General features: G+C 42.1%; 3 protein-coding genes across 6 annotated transcripts; 1 reads left to right on the forward strand and 2 right to left on the reverse strand.

Annotated features, from left to right (window-relative positions):
• The first annotated feature begins 954 nt into the window (after positions 1-954).
• On the forward strand, positions 955-17,966 carry LOC139534596 (receptor-type tyrosine-protein phosphatase H). Of its 4 annotated transcripts, XM_071333855.1 has the most exons (13): positions 1,041-1,348; positions 2,749-2,854; positions 2,956-3,043; positions 3,854-3,942; positions 4,234-4,813; positions 5,034-5,291; positions 5,514-5,771; positions 6,062-6,188; positions 10,985-11,133; positions 11,546-11,809; positions 12,096-12,365; positions 12,559-12,656; positions 17,504-17,966. In XM_071333855.1, the coding sequence occupies exons 3-13, from the start codon at positions 3,013-3,015 to the stop codon at positions 17,594-17,596; spliced, it is 2,217 nt and encodes a 738-aa protein (XP_071189956.1). In that variant the 5' UTR covers positions 1,041-1,348; positions 2,749-2,854; positions 2,956-3,012; the 3' UTR covers positions 17,597-17,966. The 4 variants fall into 4 exon arrangements, with proteins under 4 accessions (XP_071189954.1, XP_071189953.1, XP_071189957.1 ...); XM_071333853.1 differs by having other exon boundaries at positions 955-2,854; XM_071333856.1 differs by lacking the exon at positions 2,749-2,854 and having other exon boundaries at positions 1,040-1,348.
• LOC139534600 (putative nuclease HARBI1) lies at positions 13,420-14,888 on the reverse strand. Its single transcript, XM_071333865.1, has 4 exons — positions 14,680-14,888; positions 14,495-14,610; positions 14,287-14,398; positions 13,420-14,192 (listed from the first exon to the last, which is right to left on the reverse strand). The coding sequence occupies exons 3-4, from the start codon at positions 14,396-14,398 to the stop codon at positions 13,822-13,824; spliced, it is 483 nt and encodes a 160-aa protein (XP_071189966.1). The 5' UTR covers positions 14,495-14,610; positions 14,680-14,888; the 3' UTR covers positions 13,420-13,821.
• LOC139534599 (uncharacterized) lies at positions 15,229-16,527 on the reverse strand. The gene is made up of 7 exons (XM_071333863.1): positions 16,402-16,527; positions 16,138-16,314; positions 15,986-16,047; positions 15,817-15,903; positions 15,688-15,729; positions 15,446-15,619; positions 15,229-15,366 (listed from the first exon to the last, which is right to left on the reverse strand). Exons 1-7 carry the CDS (start codon positions 16,496-16,498, stop codon positions 15,331-15,333), a joined length of 675 nt encoding a protein of 224 aa, XP_071189964.1. The 5' UTR covers positions 16,499-16,527; the 3' UTR covers positions 15,229-15,330.
• Positions 17,967-24,214: the final 6,248 nt, after the last annotated feature.

Consider the following 24,214-nt stretch of genomic DNA (forward strand, 5'->3'; position numbering starts at 1 on the left):
ACCCATAATCTCGGAACCCAGAACCAAATGTTGCGTGCCAGGGCCATCTACTCTATTATTTCAGCTGACCTACTTCACTGTCCCAGACCATTCTCTAAGTATCTTTTATTTATTTAACCTTTATCTAACTAGGCAAGTCAGTTAAGAACAAATTCTTATTTACAATGACCCTGGCCAAACTCTGACGACGCTGGGCCAATTGTGCGCCGCCCTATCGGACTCCCAATCACAGCCGGATGTGATACGGCCTGGATTCGAACCAGGAACTGTAGTGAACTGAAGCCTCTTGCACTGAGATGCACTGCCTTAGACCACTGCAACACTCGGGAGCCCTACTGCTATGTTTACATATCGACCCAGCATGCTTTGCATGTGTGGAGGAGTAATGCAAAACCAAGTATCTCTCTTGCAACCATTTAACAAAATCTTCTTTGTAGTTCCATTTTGTTTGCATGTGGGAGCCATGTTGATCCAGTAGATAAGCTCCTAAATGGGAGGGAGATAGTTTCAGGTATTTGATAGATGACTACCATCTGTATTCGAGTGGTTGTTGATTTCAAGAGAACCTTTGGGGTACACCTGTGAGTTATGCAAGAACCACAGGCGGCCGTGGCACCTGTAACTGAGGAGGACGAGCTCATAGTAATGACTGGAACGGAATATATGGAATGGTATCGAGAACAGCAAACATGGTTTCTATGTGTTTGATACCATTCACTCTATTCCAGCCTTTATTATGAGCCATCCTCCCCTCAGCAGCCTCCTGTGGCAAGAACTCTATTAGTGGTTTTGGCTCCAAATCACATTTTATACGTCACATGCAGATTACTGAAGGTATAGAAGGTGCTGTGAAATGCTTGTGATAGCTCCCTCAGCAGTTCAGTACATCATCAGTTAATGATGACAAAAACAGTCAAGTTATAAATAACAAGTCATAGAGGTAGTATGCATGGTAATAATGGACTATTAGTATTTACAAATATAAAGTGGGTAGTGTCTTGGTCACGCAGTGGAATAACGTTAAATTGTATGCTGTTGGACTTCTTGAGAACCCGAGAGCCCATGCTTAATTTCTTAAGTCGCCTGAGGTTTTAGGGGCGCTGTTGCCTTCAACACCACGGTGGTGGTGTGACTGGACCATACCCGGTCATCTGTGACGTGCACACCAAGGAACTTGAAGCTTTTGAACCTCGCCACTGCAGCCCGTCGCTGAATATAGAGGCGCGCTTCAGCCCGTTTCCTGTAGTCCACCATCAACTCCTTGGTTTTACTGTCATTAAGGCCGAGGCTGTTTTCCTTGCACCTCTCTGCCAGGACTCTAACCACCCTGTAGGCTGTTGCGTCTGCGGTAAGGCCCACGACCATCGTGTCGTCAGCGAACTTAAATGGTGTTGGAGTCATGGGTGTACAAGGAGTATAGAAAGGGGCTGAGCACTATTCATTCGCGGGTGAGCTGTTTGTTCACCGGCACCCACCTGCAGTTGCTAAAAATCCATCCGCAACCGACTATGCGATGAAGTGAAAATCTGAGGCCCGCACTGAACCTAAACCCGCAAATATGGGAAATTGCGCTGTAGCCTACAGACTGCGGAAAATTTTTGGGGGGACATGATTTTAAAAATAGGCCCATGTTTCTGTTTTAAACGTTAAACATTTTGCCAACTCTCAGGGCGTGAAACACACTCTTCTCACGCTCTCATGGCACACCTCTTATATCTCACGCGCATTGAAAAGTACTGCTTTTATTGTTCTAATTAGTCCATTATAGTCAGTGCATTAACTTTTCAACTGTCCGCCAAATCGTTTTGAAATCGGAGCATCTGCGACTGCAATTTAACATCACGAGCGAACCTCTATCCTGTTTTGCTACAACGCTGAACTGCGGAATATTGAAGCATATTATTGGTGAAATTATGTTAAGGATCAAGGGGATTGGATGCATGTTTTAAAGAAACGCCCCTCAAGATTGGAGTGGTCATGAATGGCGATAGAACCTTTATCGATGAGTTTAAAACTGTATTAAAAAAAACTTATGCACAATGTTGTCAACAAAATTAGGTTGCTGTTACTCCTGCTTCTAATGCAGAATGCAGCCTTTTGACAGCATATTTAATCCACACTTGCAAAAGTGATTTTGGTGATTGGCATTTAGGCTGTGACTGACCCAGAGTATGTTTTAGCAGGGACGTTTGGGACGGTGACCTGATTTGGAACTATGAAAAATAATTTTGTCAAACAGATTATGAATCCAAAAGTGTACATTTTATTCTAGGGGGTGGACAATAAATAGAAACATAATTTAGTTTAGTGTGTAGGGGCAGATCTGTCATCTTGTCTTCAGGATATTTTAACTATTTGCTATATTTAGTCTGAACAGTGGAACAATTGTCATTCTTAACAATGAGCAACGATATAGGGTAATTCCTGTGCTTGTCATCAAGAACACTACTGTTATTCCCCACACTTATTTTATATTTCCACTTCCCAATTTTGCCAGTGTTATCACTTATTTGAAATCTGATATGACTACTTGTGTCTTTGGAAATTAATTATATGAGGCCATGTATTTTTTCAGCCATTCATGGACAGTTTTGAATAAGTCATACAAATAAGCATGTTTATATTAAATATAATTTGACATTTTAGGGGGACTCAACTGTTCAAGTTCTTTTGTTTTCCAATAATACTCTGAATACTCCAATAATACTCCCTGTGAGTCTTCTCTCCATCCTCTCATTCTGAATGCAGTCTGTGTATCCATATTCAAATGAGAGGGAGCGAGAGAGAGAAGTTGCCTGCACAGGTGTAAAGATCAAATGCTGCGTCCGCAGTTGGTTTGTTCTCACTCCTTTTGGTAAGGTTGTAGCGGTATTGGGATATTGATTAACCTCTTCAGTTTATCTTGGATACATTTTGTGGATTTCACAGCTGTTTGTCTGATTAAATGTATTCCAGTGTGAATATCTAAAAAGGTAACCAGAACAAAGAAGTCTGAATCGTTCCAGTCGAAGGATGGGCAGGATTCAACACCTGATATTATGGGGTGAGTTCAAGTCTTGCGTTTCACAAATGTATTCTTTTTCAGTGTTGATTAAAGTTCTACAGAAAGGTGAACCTTTTTAGGGTCTAAAAAACAAACAATCATTAAGTTCTACTAACAAGAGAAGCAAAACTGTAACATGGAAAGCAGATATTGTATTTGGCAGGTTATTAAACCAGAAAGAAGGGCGCAAGAGTGAGAATTGTTTCATTCTTTTTAATAAAAAATGTTCAAGTGACATTTACAATGGATATTCTGTTTGTAAAAAATATATCCCTAACTTCCTGGACTAGCATTCCCTCGTATGCAAATTCATGCAAAGACATCCTATAAAACAAATCTAATGGCACCCAGTTGTAGACATGGAATAACAGTGGTGTCATTTTACTTATCTTTTGAATCAATAGTGCTGATTTTGGATCAGTTTTGCCTTCTAGATCACAATGAACATGATTACATGGGCAGAGGGAACCTGATCCTAGAACAGCACTCCTACTCTGAAACACTTGCTATGGCCCCTGATCTAGGATCAGGTCCCCCGTGTCCATGTAATTATAATCAATATGATCTAAAAGGCTAAACTAATCCTAGATCAGCACTTATATTCTGATATGCATTATGAATATGGCCCTGAATGATACACAGGTGCTAAAAATCAATCAGTCAAATTTTAACATGACTTTTAGCCTTGCATTATAAAGTTTGCTGAATAGGATCATTGATTATCATACTGGAACTGAAAATGACTGTAAGCTGTATATGAATGTTAACTCAAAATCATATTCAGATGTCTTCCTCCTTCCCTCCTCCCAGCTGTGTTGGTGGTGTGTTGTGTAGCTGAGAGACAGTACTTCCTCCAGTCACACTCCTCCACCTGGGAACAGGCCAGACTACACTGCCAGGTAGAACACAAAAATATGGAAACAGCTTTATTGTCCCCATGGGACACTTTTCCTGGACACAAACTTCTTGTACGCAATGTAAAACAGCAGTGGCCAATTAATGTGTGCAGGCTTTTGTCAACCACAACCTAGCTTTAAAACGGCTGGTTAAACCAGTGACTCGATTGAGGACAATGATTAGATGATGATGTTATCAAATATTATTGCTGGACTGGAACAGAAGCTGGCACACATTGGCCCTCTAGGACCAGTACTGACCCAATATACCTGATATTATCCTTGTCCTGTTAGGCGTGCTACAAGGAGATGGTGAGCCTGACCCCTGACAACATCCAGCAACTTGTCCAGAACCTGACCTCTTCTTACTGGATCGGCCTCCGCAAAACCATGAACAACGGCTCCTTCCCCTGGTCCCACTGGTCCAACGGAGACCCCCTCACCTTCCAGAACTGGTACCCGGGTCGCCCCATACTCTCCAAGCCCAAGAATCCTGTGAACATCTTTAACAACTACTATTCCATCACCCCCAATGTCTGTGGGTGTTGCTGCACCAATAACAGCAACTCTAGCTACCATGGTAACTCTACAGATGACCCTTTCACAGAGAATGTAAACATGACTGCATCGGCAACGATGACACCAGCCGTGACAACCAAGGTGGCAAAGATGCCGTCTGTCATGACGACGGGATCAACGTTCTTTACTGGAGTTACTGGTGGCATCAATGGCACCAATATGACTAGTGGGACCAATGGGACGAATGAAACTGAGACAGACGTGTACATTGAGGAGCCTTGCATAGCCATGCTCAGTTTCGGACTTTGGTTCGATAAAATCTGCTCAGAGCTTCTTCATTATATCTGCTATGAAGGTAGGGGGGGGGGGGGGGGGGGGTTAAAAAAATACAAATGTTTCTAATTTACTGTGATGTTCCCTTGAAGTGGACTGAGATGTTGATGTTTGGGGTGCATTACTTACTGATAAACATATTGATGTGTTTTCTTTGACTTGCACCCTTTCCCCCCCTCTTTCTCTTTCCCCCTCACCCCAACCCACCCCAATCAACAACCGCATCTCACCTGTGTATGTAGACCGTTTCTACGGTAATGCCACCGTGACCAACAAGACACTACACAACGCGACTCTGAGCTGGACCCGTGGGCCTGGTGACATCAGTGGATACAGGGTGGAGGTCAAGTCCACTGACTACAACCTGACCCTAAACCACAGCAGTCTGAACCAGACCTATGACCTTTCCAACCTCACCGCCGGAACCAAGTACAGAGTCCAGGTGTTCCCCATTAAGTGTGGAAGAGACCTCAACCCACAGAACGTCTCCTTCTACACCAGTGAATATGGGGAATACCACTAGTAGCAAATGTTACTGTTGAATAGGGCCACTACAACTGCTGTTGTTGCTACTGTTCCACTACTTCTAATACTACTAGTTGTAGAGATCCTAGACAGATATCTATGTGTAGATGTTTATTATGATATTGCTGTAACAATGTGAAGACATCGATATCAATGATGACGATTATGCTAACTACCGATCATGAATTCTCTCTCAGAGCCTGGCGTGATCCAAAACCTCAAAGTGACCAATGTCTCAGAAACAAGCATCTCCCTGTCCTGGTTCGCTCCTGAGGGCAACCGTGACTTGTACAACATTCAGGTGAGGGGTGAACCCGACCTGAAAATGACTACACGCACAGAGAGCGCCCTGGTCAAAGGCCTGATACCAGGAGGGTTCTACACGTTTGAGGTCAACACCGAGGTGGAGGACAAGTCCATCGAGGGAGATCGACTGGATATCCCCTCCTACACCAGTGAGTCAGAGCACTGTTGTTGTTTTTCCTATGCAAATGTTTAACTGCTTTTCCTAGAGGAACGTTTCCATAGGGGAAACTGTAAATAATAAGACTTTCCGTTTCAAATTCCATTTTAATTTCATTCCATTGAGAAAGTTAATGTAATTAGAATTGAAAGGTCAGTTTTATACATTTATATTTGCAGTTAAGAATTTCTTAACTGACTTGCCTAGTTAAATAAATAAAATAAAAATGTTCAGTGCAGCTCACACACACACACACACACTGATCTCTCCTTTTTCCTTCAGAACCAGGAATGGTGGCAAACTTAAAGGCGACTGCTCTTACTTACGACAGTGTCTACTTCCAATGGGAACAGCCGACAGGTAACACCTCTGGGTACAGAGTGCACGCCTGGAGAGAAAACAACACCAAGTATGTAGACTACTATAGAACGTTACCAAGTATGTAGGCTACTATAGAACGTTACCAAGTATGTAGGCTACTATAGAACGTTACCAAGTATGTAGGCTACTATAGAACGTTACCAAGTGTTAGAGCCGATTTGGACATATTTGTATAAAAGACTGAACATACTGAGCTCCATGTACATTTGTGTAAATATATGAAATATTAATGTATATGATGAAATATTAGGTACGTACCTTTATGATTTATATTTACCTGATTGAGATATATTCATTTGTTTTTAGTGTAACTCGGTTTGGCCCCCCCCCTCTTGCCCATTCATTGTACTGTGTTAATTTTGTTAGTATAAAGGCAGGAAGTTGGGCCTTCGGGAGAGGGAGTCCTTGCTAGACGCGGGAGCGGTATAGTTTTTTGACCATACAGACATACAGACATACAGGTCATATTATGTATTTGCATTTCAATTAATCTCTGCTTTAAGTTGATTGGAGAATACTTTTTTGTTAGATATAAGAAGAATAAACATTTTTTGTTGCACCATATCCTGGATCTCATTGAATGTTTGGCCGTTTGGAAACGTTGAGTGTGGACTGTATGCGTCCGAAACAACCCCGCTTCAGGCTTGGGCAGTGGCTATGGTAAAGAGGAAAGGAAGCCACTACACCAAGTATGTAGGCTACTATAGAACGTTACCAAGTATGTAGGCTACTATAGAACGTTACCAAGTATGTAGGCTACTATAGAACGTTACCAAGTATGTAGGCTACTATAGAATGTTACCAAGTATGTAGGCTACTATAGAACGTTACCAAGTATGTAGGCTACTATAGAACGTTACCAAGTATGTGGGCTACTATAGGACGTTAACAAGCATGTGGGCTACTATAGAACGGTAACAAGCATGTGGGCTACTATAGAACGTTACCAAGCATGTGGGCTACTATAGAACGTTACCAAGCACGTGGGCTACTATAGAACGTTACCAAGCATGTGGGCTACTATAGAACGGTAACAAGCATGTGGGCTACTATAGAACGTTACCAAGCATGTAGGCTACTATAGAACGTTACCAAGCATGTAGGCTACTATAGAACGTTACCAAGCATGTGGGCTACTATAGAACGTTACCAAGCATGTGGGCTACTATAGAACGTTACCAAGCATGTGGGCTACTATAGAACGTTAACAAGCATGTGGGCTACTATAGAACGGTAACAAGCATGTGGGCTACTATAGAACGTTAACAAGCATGTGGGCTACTATAGACACGGTAACAAGCATGTGGGCTACTATAGACACGGTAACAAGCATGTGGGCTACTATAGACACGGTAACAAGCATGTGGGCTACTATAGACACGGTAACAAGCATGTGGGCTACTATAGACACGGTAACAAGCATGTGGGCTACTATAGACACGGTAACAAGCATGTGGGCTACTATAGACACGGTAACAAGCATGTGGGCTACTATAGACACGGTAACAAGCATGTGGGCTACTATAGACACGGTAACAAGCATGTGGGCTACTATAGACACGGTAACAAGCATGTGGGCTACTATAGACACGGTAACAAGCATGTGGGCTACTATAGACACGGTAACAAGCATGTGGGCTACTATAGACACGGTAACAAGCATGTGGGCTACTATAGACACGGTAACAAGCATGTGGGCTACTATAGACACGGTAACAAGCATGTGGGCTACTATAGAACGGTAACAGGCATGTGGGCTACTATAGACACGTTAACAAGCATGTGGGCTACTATAGACACGTTAACAAGCATGTGGGCTACTATAGAACGGTAACAAGCATGTGGGTTACTATAGAACGGTAACAAGCATGTGGGCTACTATAGACACGGTAACAAGCATGTGGGCTACTATAGAACGTTAACAAGCATGTGGGTTACTATAGACACGGTAACAGGCATGTGGGCTACTATAGACACGTTAACAAGCATGTGGGCTACTATAGACACGTTAACAAGCATGTGGGCCACTATAGACACGGTAACAAGCATGTGGGCCTCTATAGACACGTTAACAAGCATGTGGGCCACTATAGAACGTTAACAAGCATGTGGGCTACTATAGACACGTTAACAAGCATGTGGGCTACTATAGACACGTTAACAAGCATGGGGGCTACTATAGACACGGTAACAAGCATGTGGGCTACTATAGACACGGTAACAAGCATGTGGGCTACTATAGACACGTTAACAAGCATGTGGGCTACTATAGGCACGTTAACAAGCATGTGGGCCACTATAGAACGTTAACAAGTCGTAGCCCAAAACAAACAGCAAATAGAATGTTATTGGTCACATACACATAGTTAGCAGATGTTATTGCGAGTGTAGCGAAATGCTTGCGCTTCTAATTCCGACAGTGCAGCAATAAATAACATGTAATCTAAAAATTCCACAACAGCTACCGAATACACACAAATCTAAGTAAAGGAATAGAATAAGAATATGTACATAAATTCAGCAAAAAAAGAAACGTCCTCTCACTGTCGACTGCGTTTTATTTTCAGCAAACTTAACATGTGTAAATATTTGTATGAACATAACAAGATTCAACAACTGAGACATAAACTGAACAAGTTCCACAGACGTGTGAAAGATTAGTGGTATCTGTGAGTAGCTGGACAGGTCGGATGACTGACAGTGAAGGTAAACAGGTGGTCACGGGTCAGGTGACAGAGGAATGAGTGAGTCTGAGGCAGGAATTCCTTTAACCATTAAGTGGTATATTTACTGGGTAGGGTGGATTCATGGATGCACAGAACTTCTGGATTAGACGGAGTTAAGGAAGAGAAAGCAGTGAGATCGGGTGATGGCGGTTTCCTCCTTTTATGGAGTTGAGATCTGTCGGACATTTCCACCTGACGTAATTAAAGCGCCCCTAGCCCAGCTGAGCAAGTGGCCATGAATTGAAGGATTCTTCCACCAACTCCATGGGCCTTTTCTACAATGTGACTAACAGAAATGGAATAATGTGTCCCTGAACAAGGGGGGGTGAAAATCAAAAGTAACAGTCAGTATCTGGTGTGGCCACCAGCTGCATTAAGTACTGCAGTGCATCTCCTCCTCATGGACTGCACCAGATTTGCCAGTTCTTGCTGTGAGATGTTACCCCATTCTTCCACCAAGGCACCTGCGAGTTCCCAGACATTTCTGGGGGGAATGGCCCTAGCCCTCACCCTCCGATCCAACAGGTCTCAGACATGCTCAATGGGATTGAGATCCGGGCTCTTCGCTGGCCTTGGCAGAACACTGACATTCCTGTCATGCAGGAAATCACGCACAGAACGAGCAGTATGGCTGGTGGCATTGTCATGCTGGAGGGTCATGTCAGTATGAGTCTGCAGGAAGGGTACCACATGAGGGAGGAGGAAGTCTTCCCTGTAACGCACAGCATTGAGATTGCCTGCAATTACAACAAGCTCAGTCCAATGATGCTGTGACACATCGCCCCAGACCATAACGGACCCGACACCTCCAAATCAATCCCGCTCCAGAGTACAGGCCTCGGTGTAACGCTCATTCCTTCGACGATAAACGCGAATCCGACCATCACCCCTGGTGAGACAAAACCGCAACTTGTCAGTGAAGAGCACATTTTGCCAGTCCTGTCTGGTCCAGTGACGGTGGGTTTGTGCCCATAGGCGACATTGTTGCCGGTGATGTCTGGTGAGGACCTGCCTAACAACAGGCCTACAAGCCCTGAGTCCAGCCTCTCTCAGCCTATTGCGGACAGTCTGAGCACTGATGGAGGGATTGTGCGTTCCTGATGTAACTCGGGCAGTTGTTGTTGCCATCCTGTACCTGTCCCGCAGGTGTGATGTTCGGATGTACCGATCCTGTGCAGGTGTTGTTACACGTGGTCTGCCACTGCGAGGACGGTCAGCTGTCCGTCCTGTCTCCCTGTAGCGCTGTCTTAGGCGTCTCACAGTACGGAAATGGCAATTTATTGCCCTGGCCACATCTCCAGTCCTCATGCCTCCTTGCAGCATGCCTAAGGCACATTCACACAGATAAGCAGGGACCCTGGGCATCTTTCTTTTGGTGTTTTTCAGAGTCAGTAGAAAGGCCTCTTTAGTGTCCTAAGTTGTGACCTTAATTGCCTGCCGTCTGTAAGCTGTTAGTGTCTTAACGACTGTTCCCCAGGTGCATGTTCATTAATTGTTTATGGTTCATTGAATAAGCATGGAAAACAGTGTTTAAACCCTTTACAATGAAGATCTGTGAAGTTTTTACGAATTATCTTTGAAAGACAGGGTCCTGGAAAAAAGGACATTTCATTTTTTGCTGAGTACATAAATATATGGATGAGCAATGACAGAGCGGCATAGGCAAGATGTAATATATATATATATATGAGATGAGTAATGCAAGATATGTACACATTAAAGTGACTAGTGATCCATTTATTAAAGTGGCTAAAGATTTAAGTCTGTATGTAGGCAGCAGCCTCTCTGTGTTAGTTATGGCTGTTTAACAGTCTGATGGCCTTGAGATAGAAGCTGTTTTTCAGTCTCTCGGTCCCAGCTTTGCCATTTGACTTTCTACTGCTAATGTTTTCATAAATAAACAGACCCAACTGTTGCGTCATGGGAACAGTCAGGACATGCATGTAAAAATGGCATGCAAATTCACATAGAAATGTAATGTATAGAACACACTCCATTACCCTGCTTTATGGAACAGAGAACAGACTTTGAACTACAGTGTATGACAAGGACGCATGTGAACAGGATTGACACATGCCATTGTTTATTTTGAGTATAGCACGTCTGACATATTCAAGGAGTATCTGACAGACACGAGTCTGACGGTGGGGAACCAGTCGTCAGGTGCCAAGATCTGGCTGAGCGTTGTGGCACTGGTGCCTGGCGGATCGGTTGAGGGAGAACTCAGCGAAGTGATGGGCCTCACCAGTGAGTATGGACAGATGATAATGGTGTAAGGTGAAATTGCCCCTGGACACACTGATCGGGGGTCAGTTTTGCATTTTCCCCACTAATGGTTAAGGTTGGGGGAGGCAAAGCTGATCCTAGACCTGTACCTAGCGGAACTTCTCGCCGGAGCGACGATAATGAGGCATTAGTTCATTGAGAGGGTGGTTGATTGGGTAGTGGATTTATTGGGTAGTGGATTTATTGGGTAGTGGATTTATTGGGTGGTTGATTGGTAAGGTGGACAGTATTTTTGTGAATGGTGTATAATAACTGTATATTATCATAGCAATAGCCTAATCATTTCACACTACCATTATTATTCTCAATTTGTCATTTTTATAACTTTCTCTTGTCTCACGTTCATCCTTCTCTTTCCCTTTCTCCCCCATAGCTCCAGGTAAAGTTCGTGACTTACTGCTGCTGAACATTTCTGAGGACACCATCAACGTGTCCTGGACACCTCCTCAGGGAAACTACGAGATATTCAGTGTTCAGCTCAACCTAACCGCCTCTAACAAGGAAGTGACAACAGAGAATACAACTGCCAGTCAACTCTCATTCACCAACCTAAAGGCAGGAGCTAACTATACAGTGACAGTCACCACTCTGAATGGGTATCTCAAGAGTGACCCAGTGAGCAATACTTGTTTCACTCGTGAGTTACTAGTTAATCTTTCTCTCTTTGAATAGATGAACACATTCCATCAATATTGATACATAGCAGTACTATAAAAATACAAGAAAGACATTTAGACTTTTTATTTTTGACATCTAGTCAATATTATTCTTACCCATGTGCAGTACATTGTCAAAGGGCAACAGCTGATGTGAATTTCAAAAGCTTTTGACCTTTGAGAGGTTTTGCACTTTGAGATGTATGATTTTCCCTTATACCTTTAAGTCACTCCTCTCTACCGTTCTTCCCTGTCTCCTTCCCTTAGTTCCTCTCCCACCGCAATCAGCCAAAATCGATTTCTTCAATAAGAGTCATGTCACCCTGTCATGGAAAGCCCCCGTGGCATCCCAAGGTGTAGAAGTAATGTACCTGGTGAAATACTTATCTGAATTCTGGAATGAAATGCAGAAGTTCAAGACATACGCCACCAACTATACATTTCATGGGTTGCATGCTGGAACCAATTACACCTTCGAAGTACGAGTGAAGGCAGGAACCCAGGAAAGCCAGCCCATCCAAACATCACAGAACACAAGTAAATTACTCACCACATCAGACATATTTACATGTTGTTGAAATATCTTGCTAACATATCTAATAATGATCGGTGACAATGTTTGTTGTGGGTGACCTTTCTTCATCACATCTTAACTCACATGGGTCTCTCTCTGGGTCTCTCTCTCGCTCTCTCTCTCTCTTTCCCTTCTCTCCCCCCCTCTCTCTGCCAGCTGCTACGGTGAGAGTTCAAACTATGACTATGGCGTGTTCCTCCAGCGAACCTTCCATCTGTGAGGATAGCGGCACACAGAGAGGGGTCCTGCAAAATGTGAGGTCATCACAACATCCTCCAATCACAGTACATTCATCACCAGGGGCCTGTTGCACAAAACTAGGATAAGGGATTAAGCCAGGATATCTTGGTGATCCTGGCTCAATTGATCCGTAATCCGGTTGCACTAAAGATGGATAGGGGGCAGGAGGATATGTTATGGTATAAATTACCATGGAGATTTATTCTGTGGAGCTAGCCTGCTCCAGACCAGGCTAAATTCCAGGATCTATTTAATCTCATCCCTAATGTCAGTCAGCAGTCACCACAAATGGAAACCAATAGTTATTTCACTGCTCACTATACATTGTTATCACATATAACTAGACCCACTGTTATTATTTAAACGTTTGTGATCATTAATTTCAATGATTTTGGATAAAAAATGATTTTTAGATGATGTTGCTATCATTAGATAATTTACAGTTTCCCATAGACTATAAGGCTATATATAAAATGATAGAATATTAGGGCCACAGAGGGGAAAAAAACACAAGTCATAATATTGTAACCAGTTGTTTTAAAGGAGGACAGTTGTTAAAATGACAGATGTGGGGCATTTCGTGAAATTGTACTTCAGTATGGTTTCATAAACAAAGACATGCTGATGTGCCAGAATATTAAGTATCACATTGTCATAAGTATCAAAACAATATGTAGCTTTTCTGCAGAAAGAACCAGCCTCATAAATTTATGACTTTATCCTTTTTCTTCAGTGTGGCCCTAGTACTCTGTCATATAAACAAATACACATTCCATATGAATATAAAAACACAATGTGTAACATTATGTTCCTTTATTGAATAAGGACAAAACAAAGCAGGTAAACCATCAGCTCCTTTCGAAACTGACGTCACAGTGACTCTACAAGATGGAAAGCACAGAATCCAAGCATATTATACAAAATGATACATACACATTCAAAGGTCTGTATATAACACACCCTGCATGTCTGCACACTAAAATAAATGCAGGACAAATCCATACACATCAACTGAACAGACAAATGAATGGATGCAGTAGCCTCCCTGCAGCCTTGTATTACACACAGTATACCGCACAAACATCATAAGAGGCCAAATTCGTCAAAAAACGAACCCAAAAAAACCCAAATTCCTCTGCCACCGCAGGACATATTTAACCAAAATTGAAAGCACACATACTAACTAAAATAATTCAACACATATTGGTCCCTCAGCAGCCGACCACTGTCGTCATCAGGGAAGATTGCCGGATTGTCCCAGTCCATGGCTGGTGGCACTCTGGGGGCCCTCTCCTTCCTCAGGCAGGCCACATTGTGGAGGACAGCACAAGCCACAGTAATATCACATGCCCTAACAGGGCTGACCCTTAATTTGTGAAGGCAGTGAAAGCGTGCCTTCAGGAGGCCAAATGTCATTTCAACTCTGGCCCTGGTCCTGGCATGGGCATGGTTGTAGGCCTGCTGTGCTTCCTGGGGGTCTGTGAAAGGTGTCAGGAGAAAAGGCTGGCAGCCATACCCCCTGTCTCCCAGCAACACACCAGAGAATTCACCTGTCAACACAAAATCTCATCATTACTACCTCATAAACACAGTGATATTCTTGACACAGCCATGATGGTTATAAATAGGGGTTGTGTGGCTTACCTTGTGATAGGCACTGATAGATTTCAGAGGCCCGAAAGATTCTGGAGTCATGGACTGAGCCAGGCCATTTTGCCACAACATTGCTGATCACACAGTCAGCATTGCAGACCATCTGAAATCATAAGATGAGGAATATTACACCAATCAATGCACATCACTGGCAATGCAGAGTGTTCGTCAATGGACAATATCAAAAAGTTATGTTCACCTGAACATTAATGCTGTGAAAGGATTTCCTATTCACAAAATCGGCCTCATGGGCACCTGAGGGGGCTTTTATCCTTATGTGTGTGCAGTCCACTGCACCAATGACATTGGGGAAACCTGTCACACAAAGTAATGAGTATCTTACTATGTGTTAACAGTTGTCCTGTAATTTGTAGATCCTCTTACCTGCAATCCTATAGAACTCCTCTTTGATGTCACAGAGTCTTCTGTGGCCAGGGAAGGAGATGAAGACATCTGCTAATGCTTTGATAGCCAGACACACACTCCTTATTGTGCGGCAAATTGTGGCCTTGTTCAGCTGTTCTGCATCCCCCACTGAGTACAGGAAGGCTCCACTAGCAAAAAAGCGCAAGGCCACAAACCATTTGCTCCACACTCAGTGCATGGCTCCGTGCAGTGCGGTGCTTAATCCTGGGACCCAGTAGTCTGCATAGATACCTGATGCCATCTGCAGAAAACCTGTATCTTTCATATAGATGGTCATCAGGGAAGGCCAGTGGGTCCAACCGGTCCCTGAAGACCCTTTCTCGCCTGAAGGCTCTCCTCAGCACAAGTGCTTCTTCATCCACCACATCTCGCACGAATGGGCATGCCATTGTCAGAGCAGAAAGGAACACACAATTTTGGGCCTTCATATAGGCTAGTGGCCACACCTGGTGCTGGGGGGGTGGGCAAAAGAGGGCGATGCCTTATAACGATGACTTGGTTGTACTGATTGCTGGGAAAATAAAAAAAACCTTAGAAAGATGCCACCGTCCTGTGTGCTCACAATAAGAGCTCATATGTCATGGCTCACTTGACTTTACGAGAATATACCTAATTTTTATTTTGAGCTGTGTCATCTTCTTGGAGCTGGGGGAGGAAAGAAAAATAATGATTAATACATTTGTGTTACAGTTAGCATCCAGTGTACATTGAAGGCATATCTCACCTCCCTCTCAAGTTTTTTTATTTCAAGGTCCAGTTTCCTAATTGTCCTCTTTTTTATTTCGGACTCCAGTGCAAGATTTTCCATCTTTTTCTTCTTGTACTGAATGTCTATGTCTGCCAGTTCTATTTGGCGCCGGAGGTGGTTGCCATACAACTTTCTGATAGCTTGTGAGCTCTGTGAACACAATACAATTAGCGCAGCTGGAATTTGGCAGGATGTGGTGTCCTTTTATTAATACGCACTATGTTGCCAGGCTGGTTTTCCCACTGTATAGCATCTGGGTCCTGTAAAAGAAATTAGATTTTTTGATTTTGATGAGGACTCCTCACCATTGTAGAGTAAATAGTACTTTCACAGTCTTAACATGATACCTCATGCCTTCTGGAATCCAGAGAGATGGTCTCCTCCTCATCATCGTCTCCATCATGTGCTGTTGCTGCTGCACTGGGGCCTTCACCCTATCACATTTAATCGGATTCATATTGAAGCTAGTAGACAAGACATGCCAGGCCTACAGTATGCCTTTGATGGAGTACTCACTGGATCAGCATCGTCTGGTGCTTGTGCTGGTGGCTCTAACAGGAACACAGTGCTGCCAGACACTGCAAGGCAATAGGTAAACCAAAGTCAGACAGTCCAAATTGATTCAATATGAATGTGGTTGTATCCCATGTAGAGATGGAAGGACATACCTTGAATGAAGCGGGTGGCATCTTGGGAGGAACCTATGCTCGTCTCTTTCCCCCCAGGGATCCCCTCTAAGACGGGCCTGCCTTTATTTAGCTCCAAGGCCATGTCCTCTGCTGGGGTAAGGTCAGCCTTTGGTGACCCACCACCCGTGCCTTGTCTGTGGGTATTCTTTTTCACTGCTAAAACAGTACAGACAATGTGTGAGCAGGCACCTTCTGGGTACAATATATGCTTGTGCTTTGTTAAATATTAGTCAGGGACCATACCATTCTGCAGAATGTTCTTGTATTTGATTTTGACCTGCTGCCATGTCCGTTTTGGCCCGTTCATGTTTAATCTACACACACACACACACACACACATTTAATGGAGTCACACTGCAAAAAATTACTTAGTATTTTTGTCTTGTTTTCAGTAAAAATATAAAAAACATTATCATAGCTTTATACAGTGTGATGGAGTTACTTTACACAATTTCACTCATATCTGCAGTGCATTTCAATTAAAAATTTAACCGTTTCATAATTACAGTACAACTGCATTTTTGGAGATGTGAATTAAATATTTGAATTGTAATTGTGATGTTTCAGCAGAGCGGTGAGTGTGTAATTGTGCACTACTTACGCATTCAGGCGGTCTGCAATACTTTGCCACGCTTTTTCTCTTTGCTTTATCACTGTGGCGGTGTTGCCTTTCTTCTTAATTATATCTTTTACCTCCTCGTATGCCTCCATGAGGATTTGTGCTTCCGACGGGGAAAAGTACGCGGCTCTAGTTGCCATGGTAAATCAGTTAATCTTTGATCTGTGGCGGGGTCTATTTGAGTGAGCCGTGAGCGCGCACCTATCCAGGATTGGTTTCACCTGGCTTAATGAATCCGTGTCTGCTCATCCTGGCTTGGTCTTTGTGCAACCAATTAAGCCTGGACGCACATGTTTTGGCTTCATTGAGCTCAGCTGAGTCATTTATCCCGGATGTCTTAATTCTACTTTTGTGCAACAGGCCCCAGATCCTCCAATCACGTTACATTCATCACCACATCTTCCAATTACATAACATTCATCACCACATCCTCCAATCACATTACATGTAGTCATTTTTAGCAGCTGCTCCTATCCAGAGCCACATACAATGAATTGGTAAAACAACCACATAGCAGGATAATTGCAAGAAATATTTTTGTAAAAAGCTGCAATGAGCAACAGTAGTTAGTGAAAATAATAGAGAAAAATACATACAGAAGTTCAGTGTCAGATGTTTTCCCCCATCACATACCGAATAAATCAAATGGAATATATTGTCTTACACGTTGAATACAAAACTAGTTTTTTTTTCTGTATTTTTATGTCTGTACTTTTTTTGTTACAGTTGAAGAGCCATTTCCGCAATTGTTTCAGCAAGATGGAAAATGGAATTTTTGTTGATAATGTGTTCTGGGAACTGGAGTGGCGAGAGGCATAATTACACACACACACACACACACACACACACACACACACACACACACACACACACACACACACACACACACACACACACACACACACACACACACACACACACACACACACACACACACACACACACACACTTGTACAGATCATCTATTCAATATAATTTCTTAGTCAAGATTAAGATGAATTGTATTTTGATAATAAAAAAATTATAACAATAGATAAATGAAGAGTTAGATGCATGCCAAGAATGTATGTGTTTTGAATTTCTTGTCTTGTCTATACTTGTCTTGCTTGTTTTAAGGATATATGTTTTACAAATGCATTTTAGTAAGGTATTTTCTCTGACCAAATTACTGAATAAAAGTCTGACTGTCTTGGTGTGCATTATATATATATTTTTACTAGTGTTTTCTTTAAAACTAGGTTTTTGCATCTCGATCAAGAAGGCACCTGATGCTGAGGACGAATATGTGTTGGAAGTTGGTTATTCAATTCAACTTAACATCTTTACTGGAGACCCCCAGCAAGCATGTGACATAATAGTTTTTTAATAGTTTTTATTTGTAATTGGTCAGCTATGTTAGGCGGGGCAGTGGATTACTTTTGTATGGTTGCTCAATGTTGAAGATTAAATTGTATCCACTCAGATCCGTTGATGTCCTTCCTATAGGTAGTTGTTATAGTTAATTACTATAGCTGTCTATTAATATAGCTTTGTATCTATTGTAATGGACAGCTATAGTAAAATGGCTATAGTGCAAGGTAGAACCTTCAGAATAAGCTGGCCTGTGGCTTGCTGACACCTATCTCCTGTTTGAGAGACAAGGCAACCTCCAGAGTATTTGACATAATGCGCGCTGATGGGAATAGTCTAAAACCGGAATAGAAACAGGAAGAAATGTGATAAACGTGATACAGCCTCTTCTCTGCTGTTATGTTTGTGTATCACGTCAGGCTGTGTTTGGGAGTCGACTGTAAGAAAGAAGAGGTTGGAACGACGAAGCATAGGGTCCAGACAGCAACATAGGTTGACGCCCTTCTAGACAATAGACACTTTTGGCAAATACATATGTCAAAGAAGAAAATGCTTTAAAAAATGTTTTTGCATAACCTAAATTGTTGAAAAGGGTTGTTCAAAAGGTACTAAACACTGGTGCACATATTTGTGTCTGTCCCAATTCATAGAGGAAGAGAATAGGAGAGGAGACTAAAAAAGTTGGGAGGATAGCAAAGGAGAAGAGGGCAAGGGACAGGTAATCCTTCACGCTGTGTCACAGGTTGTGCTGTCTGGTTCAGTCTGCTTTCCAACAGAGACAGGGAGACAAATTCACCTTTCATCAGCACAATAATCCAAAACACAAGGCCAAATATACACGAACGTTGCTTACCAAGACGACATTGAATGTTCCAGTTTTGATTTAAATCGGCAAAAAAATCTATAGCAGTCTAAAATTGCCGTTTAACAATGATCGACAACCAACTTGACAGAGTTTGAAGAATTTTCAAATGAATCATGTGCAAATATTGTACAATCCAGGTGTGCAAAGCTCTTAGAGACTTACCCAGAAAGACTAACAGCTTTGCCAATGTAATTCTAACATGTATTGACTCGGGGGTTGTGAATACTTTTGTTAATGAGATATTTCTGTAATTCATGAAAATAAAAATGGGTGAGAAACTATCTATTTAATCCATCTTGAATTCAGGCTCTAGCAAATGTGGAATAAGTCAAGGTGTATGAATAGGTACTGTGAGAATCAATACATATATATATATAAAAAAGTGTTTTATTTGTTCAATAGTTTTTTTTAAACAAATTTCCTTCCACTTAGATAGTTGATTAAAATTAAAGGGTTGTGAACACATTCTGAAGGCAATGTACAATGCGATCAATCTATCTCGGATGAGTTAGTTGACTATTATGATCTATTGACTCAATGTCAAAGTACATTGTCAATATACAATTGAAGTCGGAAGTTTACATACACCTTAGCCAAATACATTTAAACTCAGTTTTTCACAATTCCTGACATTTAATCATAGTAAAAATTCCCTGTCAGGTAGGATCACCACTTTATTTTAAGGATGTGAAATGTCAGAATAATAGAAGGATTTATTTCAGCTTTTATTTCATCAAATTCCAAGTGGGTCAGAAGTTTACATACACTCAATTAGTATTTGGTAGCATTGCCTTTAAATTGTTTAATTTGGGTCAAATGTTTTGGGTATCCTTCTCACAATAAGTTGGGTGAAATTTGGCCCATTCCTCCTGACAGAGCTCGTGTTTGTAGGCCTCCTTGCTTGCACATGCTTTTTCAGTTCTGCCCACAAATTTTCTATATGATTGAGGTCAGGGCTTTGTGATGGCTACTCCAATACCTTGACTTTGTTGTCCTTAAGCCATTTTGCCACAACTTTGGAAGTATGCTTGGGGTCATTGTCCACTTGGAAGACCCATTTGCAACCAAGCTTTAACTTCCTGACTGATGTCTTGAGATGTTGCTTCAATATATCCACATAATTTTCCACCCTCATGATGCCATCTATTTTGTGAAGTGCACCAGTCCCTCCTGCAGCAAAGAACCCCCACAACATGATGCTGCCACCCCTGTGCTTCACGGTTGGGATGGTGTTCTTCGGCTTGCTCCCCCTTTTTCCTCCAAACATAACGATGGTCATTATGGCCAAACAGTTGTTTCATCAAACCAGAGGACATTTCTCCAAAAAGTACGAACTTTGTCCCCATGTGCAGTTGCAAACCGTAGTCTGGCTTTTTTATGGCGGTTTTGAAGCCGTGGCTTCTTCCTTGCTGAGCGGTGTCGTGGTAATTTCCTGTATTACTCAATGATGAGAGAGCAAACCACACACAAGTCAGAGTTATATTATAAAGTCCATCTTTAATTATATATGAGCTTCACCATAGCCCTTTTTGACTCTCAGATCAATTCAGTGTCTATAAATGAATTCTCTGAGAGTTCCTACAAAACAATTCTTAGTATAATTTATAGCCAAGACACACCCCTCTCAACTTACATGACGAATAACAGATCTTAGGAACATTACAAAGAACCTTTTACTTGAAAGAGGAGTATCCCATCCAGATAGCATTAGCTATAAATTATCATTCAGTTTGGTCTCCTAAAACGAGATTCAAATCTCGTTCTTGGTACCACTTAGGACCAAAACATTACCTCATCCAATGGCATATATCAATTGTCAATTCTAGATACGTCCATCTCAAATACACCCCCTCCTGGACAAGATCAGAAAAGACAGTGAGCCTCTTAGGTCATATACTAGGTCAAGATAAGGGCAACCTCAGAGGGGACATACAATAGTTACAGACACATTCCCATAAGAAGACAAGCCTCCATTCTGTCCTCCTCCTTTTCTGATATTCTTCATAGCATCACATGGTTTAACAGATACATTGACATATGAAGACAAGCCTGACCTCTCCCCTCTCTGGGCCCCAAGTGACGAAGCCCTAGCTGAGAAGGGATAACTGCAACTGCCAACAGTATAGTCCAAAAGAAGACATTCTAATGACCAGAATAAAATAAAACATCTTATTTATCTATGTTACCTAACTAATTCTGATTCAGCCACGACAGCGGCCTTTCAGGTTATGTTGATATAGGACTCGTTTTACTGTGGATATAGATACATTTGTACCTGTTTCGTCCAGCATCTTCACAAGGTCCTTTGCTGTTGTTCTGGGATTGATTTGCACCTTTCGCACCAAAGTACGTTCATCTCAAGGAGACAGAACGCGTCTCCTTCCTGAGCGGTATGACGACTGCGTGGTCCCATGGTGTTTAAACTTGCGTACTATTGTTTGTACAGATGAACGTGGTACCTTCAGGCGATTGGAAATTGCTCCCAAGGATGAACCAGACTTGTGGAGGTCTACAATTTTTTGTCAGGTCTTGGCTGATTTCTTTTGATTTTCCCATGATGTCAAGCAAAGAGGCACTGAGTTTGAAGGTAGGCCTTGAAATACATCCACATGTACACCTCCAATTGACTCAAATTATGTCAAGTAGCCTAACAGAAGCTTCTAAAGCCATGATTCATTTTCATTTTCATTTTCTGGAATTTTCCAAGCTGTTTAAAGGCACAATCAACTTAGTGTATGTAAACCTCTGACCCACTGGAATTGTGATACAGTTAATTGTAAGTGAAATAATCTGTCTGTAAACAATTTTTGGAAAAATCACTTGTGTCATGCACAAAGTAGATGTCCTAACCGACTTGCCAAAACTATAGTTAACAAAACATTTGTGGAGTGGTTGAAAAACGAGTTTTAATGACTCCAAACTAAGTGTATGTTAACTTCCGACTTCAACTGTAGGTCCAGTAGCCAACCAGTTTTGATGACTGTGACCTTGTTCTTCTTTTAGTGATTCCTATAAACCTAGTCTTCCAAACCAAAACCAACAGAACATGCTTCTTGAGACCACTTCTTATGTGGTATCGTATGCTTAAACTATTCTGTCCCTGTCTGCCTCATATACCATTCCTCTCCCCCATCGTGTAGTTCCCAGATGTGTCCAGAGCGGTGGCTGTGGTGGCTGCAACTTCTTCTCTGTGGGTCTGGAGGAGAACAGGAAGTGGAGGGAAAGCTCAGAGATCTGTCAGCAGCCCAGCTGCCATAAAGGACCACACTGAGATGGTAGGAAGGCTTCTTCCTTGCTGAGCGGTGTCGTGGTAATTTCCTGTATTACTCAATGATGAGAGAGCAAACCACACACAAGTCAGAGTTATATTATAAAGTCCATCTTTAATTATATATGAGCTTCACCATAGCCCTTTTTGACTCTCAGATCAATTCAGTGTCTATAAATGAATTCTCTGAGAGTTCCTACAAAACAATTCTTAGTATAATTTATAGCCAAGACACACCCCTCTCAACTTACATGACGAATAACAGATCTTAGGAACATTACAAAGAACCTTTTACTTGAAAGAGGAGTATCCCATCCAGATAGCATTAGCTATAAATTATCATTCAGTTTGGTCTCCTAAAACGAGATTCAAATCTCGTTCTTGGTACCACTTAGGACCAAAACATTACCTCATCCAATGGCATATATCAATTGTCAATTCTAGATACGTCCATCTCAAATACACCCCCTCCTGGACAAGATCAGAAAAGACAGTGAGCCTCTTAGGTCATATACTAGGTCAAGATAAGGGCAACCTCAGAGGGGACATACAATAGTTACAGACACATTCCCATAAGAAGACAAGCCTCCATTCTGTCCTCCTCCTTTTCTGATATTCTTCATAGCATCACATGGTTTAACAGATACATTGACATATGAAGACAAGCCTGACCTCTCCCCTCTCTGGGCCCCAAGTGACGAAGCCCTAGCTGAGAAGGGATAACTGCAACTGCCAACAGTATAGTCCAAAAGAAGACATTCTAATGACCAGAATAAAATAAAACATCTTATTTATCTATGTTACCTAACTAATTCTGATTCAGCCACGACAGCGGCCTTTCAGGTTATGTTGATATAGGACTCGTTTTACTGTGGATATAGATACATTTGTACCTGTTTCGTCCAGCATCTTCACAAGGTCCTTTGCTGTTGTTCTGGGATTGATTTGCACCTTTCGCACCAAAGTACGTTCATCTCAAGGAGACAGAACGCGTCTCCTTCCTGAGCGGTATGACGACTGCGTGGTCCCATGGTGTTTAAACTTGCGTACTATTGTTTGTACAGATGAACGTGGTACCTTCAGGCGATTGGAAATTGCTCCCAAGGATGAACCAGACTTGTGGAGGTCTACAATTTTTTGTCAGGTCTTGGCTGATTTCTTTTGATTTTCCCATGATGTCAAGCAAAGAGGCACTGAGTTTGAAGGTAGGCCTTGAAATACATCCACATGTACACCTCCAATTGACTCAAATTATGTCAAGTAGCCTAACAGAAGCTTCTAAAGCCATGATTCATTTTCATTTTCATTTTCTGGAATTTTCCAAGCTGTTTAAAGGCACAATCAACTTAGTGTATGTAAACCTCTGACCCACTGGAATTGTGATACAGTTAATTGTAAGTGAAATAATCTGTCTGTAAACAATTTTTGGAAAAATCACTTGTGTCATGCACAAAGTAGATGTCCTAACCGACTTGCCAAAACTATAGTTAACAAAACATTTGTGGAGTGGTTGAAAAACGAGTTTTAATGACTCCAAACTAAGTGTATGTTAACTTTCGACTTCAACTGTAGGTCCAGTAGCCAACCAGTTTTGATGACTGTGACCTTGTTCTTCTTTTAGTGATTCCTATAAACCTAGTCTTCCAAACCAAAACCAACAGAACATGCTTCTTGAGACCACTTCTTATGTGGTATCGTATGCTTAAACTATTCTGTCCCTGTCTGCCTCATATACCATTCCTCTCCCCCATCGTGTAGTTCCCAGATGTGTCCAGAGCGGTGGCTGTGGTGGCTGCAACTTCTTCTCTGTGGGTCTGGAGGAGAACAGGAAGTGGAGGGAAAGCTCAGAGATCTGTCAGCAGCCCAGCTGCCATAAAGGACCACACTGAGATGGTAGGAAGAAGGAGAGAGGGATAAAAAAAGAGAGAGTGTGTGTGTGTGTGTGTGAGAGAGC

Source organism: Salvelinus alpinus, chromosome 11 (assembly GCF_045679555.1).
Source record: "Salvelinus alpinus chromosome 11, SLU_Salpinus.1, whole genome shotgun sequence".
NCBI classification, from domain to species: domain Eukaryota; kingdom Metazoa; phylum Chordata; class Actinopteri; order Salmoniformes; family Salmonidae; genus Salvelinus; species Salvelinus alpinus.